At 38.2% G+C, this 3640-nt stretch overlaps 1 protein-coding gene across 1 annotated transcript in view; it reads right to left on the bottom strand.

Moving 5' to 3' along the window:
- LOX (lysyl oxidase) overlaps nucleotides 1–3524 on the bottom strand; it is a 6653-nt gene extending 3129 nt beyond the window's left edge. Inside the window, exons 1-2 of the mRNA XM_009075010.1 lie at nucleotides 3421–3524; nucleotides 2002–2139 (exon numbers count right to left, since the gene is read on the bottom strand). Of these exons, the coding sequence (XP_009073258.1) occupies nucleotides 2002–2139; nucleotides 3421–3470 (188 nt within the window). The 5' untranslated portion in view covers nucleotides 3471–3524. The remainder of the gene's footprint in view (nucleotides 1–2001; nucleotides 2140–3420) is intronic.
- Nucleotides 3525–3640: the final 116 nt, after the last annotated feature.

Genomic DNA, 3640 nt, shown 5'->3' with positions numbered 1-3640 from the left:
TTTTTTAAAATTTTGTGTTTCAGCTCTTTTCCAATAACAATAGCAAGTATTAAGTAGTGTACATATTTGAACTGAACATCTCTAGCCAGAGTTTCGCTAGGAATGCTTACCTTACATACTGTGAATTCCAGGGAAGTTTGCTACTTGCTAGCAAAACCCCAACAATTTGCTCTCATATTTCTGTGGCCCTCAGTCAAAGCAACACATTCATAGCAGTGGTGAAAACAAAGTCTGTATAAAGAAATCAGTTTCTGTGTACTGGTAATGCAGATTTCATTCAATGTTAGCAATTTTTGCCATCTGTACTTAACATCATCTCTATTTCAGAAGTGTGTATGCTTCTGATCTGGGCAAAGTGATGCATTTCTCTTGTTCTTACACCAAGTGAGTTCTAGCTCTTACTGTGGAGTTTAACATGTATTATTCTTGTAATTTCACTTTTTCCAAATGTGTGGAAAATTAAACTTGTCCTAGCTACCTGCACTGTATCTTTGCAGCATTTGGCTGCTATTTCTTAGTGAGTGTTTTCAGATCAAGAGGCATATGAAAAAGGTCTAATTAAACAGGATTCATATGTGTTGGTATAACAAAGCAGCACACAAGTCTCACAAGCACTCATATCGAGAACACTAAAAGGAGTCCACAGATGATGATGACTAATACTGAAGGCTGATGGCTAGCCAAACTAATTGGCAGTTATAGTTCATTTCCAAATGAGCTTGTTTCACTCTCATGGAAATGATCACGAGAGATGCATTTTTCTGTAGGCCATGTATTTTCTGTCCAAGAACTGAATCAACATCAGAGGCACTTTGCATCTGGATAGCAATAGCTGGGCTGTCGTGGCAGAGTGAAAAAAAGCTTTTCTACAAATGGAAGATTTCAATTACTCTCTATCCATTTCAACCATTTATTAACTTAGTAAGCATTAGGCTTGGGGTTTTTTTGGTGGGGGCGAGGTCTTTTTCAGAGATGGGGGTTAAAGCAGTTATGGAGCCTGTTTTGTTTGATTTGATTTAGTTTTAGCTTTTTGATCCTTTCACGATCTATGAACTGATAGTATTAGTCTTTTTTTGAGAGAAATTTGTTCTAAAGATTCAATGCTTAAAGCCTCTGAATCTAGAGAGAAGTATTCCACTGGTTCCAGAGGCCTTCAGGTCAAGCCCCAAGTGCATACCTTTTTTAATAGCGTAATATAAAGTTATCATTCTGTACCTGTAGCAGCAGAATTATATTTTAAGGTGGAAGTAAGTATTCCAAGTAAGTAGTTCTACTATTTTACAATTGGTCCTGCTGTGAAATAGTGAAAATTGGAACAAACCTGCAAACTGTAGGATGTGAGTTTTCTGAAGAGATACAAGTTTGCAGTGTTACCTGCTCTCAGAATCTTGAAAATGTTCTACTATATTTGCCTTGCAGCAATTATGCTATTTCTAGGGCAATGCTGCTATGTCAAAGTATCATGATATGATAAGGGTATTGATAATGGGATCAGTCAACTCAGTAGCCTTTCTTTTCCATATTGACCAGCCCATTCCTTGTAAAGAACTAATTAATGAAATTCAGGTCAAGAAGTATGGGTCACTGTTTACAATGATGTATGATAGGGAACATTGTACATTTTAGGGTTTCCACTTACTTTAACATGATTGGGATTTCCATTTACTGGCTACTCTTAAATGTAACTGGACTATAGTGTGTGTAAAATATACTTAAAAGGAGAAGGTGCCACAGTCAAAACCCGTTTGAGACTCGTATTTATAATGAATTTATACTTTGTAAGAGTTTCATGCACATAGATAATCTTTGAATCCATTTTGGTTTCATGTGTCTATATAAAGTGTAATTGCCACTACTTAAAATTAATCAGACAGTTAAAAGGCTTGGTTTCCCCACGGCTTCCCTCCGCTTCACCATAGTTTTAGAAAATGTCACCCTGTAAGTGATAATTTGTTAGTAAAAAACATAATTAGAAGATACCATACTGAGCACTTCACTCACTGGTGACAGCTGTGCCATTCCCATGAATAACGGGGTCTGCTGGGCAGAAAATCTGATGTGCCTTGATTTTTCACTCTTTGGGGGAATCTCAGGAGCACCCGATTGTCATAGTCTCTAACATCTGCTCGATATGCTGAACTGCAGTAACGCAAAAATTTAAAAAAGCAGTAAATATATACAAGAAACACTTCGAAAAACACTTATATTGTCTCAGAAGTACCTGACAGCACAGATCTTTTCATCCCCCTTAAACTTCCTGCATTGGAGATGCACAGGAATTCCATATGGTGTGGAAATGTCTGGTGTCAGACCAAGACCTCAGTAAGATTCAGATCTGCTTCTAACAATATAAAGACAAGTTTGACCACTGAGTGTCTGACTCTGTCTATGAAGCAGATTACTGCTTAGCTGTAAAATTACTCTGGTACCAAAAATATAATTTCATTAGCTGCTGTTAACTGAAATAGCTTCCTGTGTGTGTAAGATCACACAACAGATGTTTGCTTCTGTTTATGAATAGATACATGAATCAGGCTATATTTTTCCTATTTCACACAGCTATTATCTATAGTCATTTAAATATTGGAAATATTTAATCAATTGATAGCCAGCAAAAACATTTCAATTAGTCTTCACTGTGAAGCTAACATTAAGAATACTGTTTCTTATGCCATGTTTTCTTATTCCAACAAGTGAAGAAAGAGCATGACCCTGGAAACAGTCTGACATCAATTAATGATGCTGGTAAATAAATAAATCTGTTTTGCATGATAAGGTATCAAACAAGTTAAAATGGTTAAAAACAGACATGTTGATTTCTTTCCAAACAAAACAGGAAAATCCCTCTTTGCCAACTGGACAAGCCCTAAGTTCATAGCAAAGCTGTTATTTCAACCCCTTAAGTGACTTTGAAACACTTTTCAGGGAGACTTTAGTTATAAGAGACATTACAAGGCATAGGCCCAGAAACAATCAGCTTGTTATAATTTTAACAGTAACTTGTACTGGTCAAGGATAGGGTTGTTTTTTAATGGAGTAGAATATGATCTGGTGGGATTAGAGGAGGAATCTGAAGATAACAGATTTAAGTAGTTTTTTAGGTGGCTCAATTTCACAAAATTCAGATATGTTCAAATGAGCCTGACAATAGCAGTATGTAATAGAACTTCTCACAACACATGGGTTCTTCAAAGCATCTGTCGTTTGTCTCTCTAATACGGCAGTATTGCTTTATGATGTGCATACCCTACCATCTGCCACACACTTGGAAGAAGGTTACAAGCTAGGCTGTGTTTCCTTGGGGCGTCCAGCCTCGTTCTTCACTCTGCACCGTGTACACAGGACAGTGAGCACTCCACAGTGGACCCAGGAGCACACGAACCCACGGTGACCAGGCACACAAGCTGCAGTGATGCCTACCTTGCCAAGCAGTTCTCCTCGGCAGCACATCTCAAGTTATACATGGACATCCGCTGGACATACGTGGACGCCTGGATGTAATAGGGATCCGGGACCAAGTCAGGGAGACCTGCAGTTCATCAAACCAACCACATAACAGCAAGATCAACCCAGGACACGTTTGCAAATATTTGGCTACCGTCCCAATCGTTAGCAGCCGTCGTTTTGCTACGGACCCCTG

This window comes from Acanthisitta chloris, unplaced genomic scaffold (assembly GCF_000695815.1).
Source record: "Acanthisitta chloris isolate BGI_N310 unplaced genomic scaffold, ASM69581v1 scaffold27495, whole genome shotgun sequence".
In the NCBI taxonomy this organism is placed as follows: Eukaryota; Metazoa; Chordata; class Aves; order Passeriformes; family Acanthisittidae; genus Acanthisitta; species Acanthisitta chloris.
Note: the sequence above shows the minus strand (reverse complement) of the source record. Positions and strands in the feature narration are given on the sequence as shown.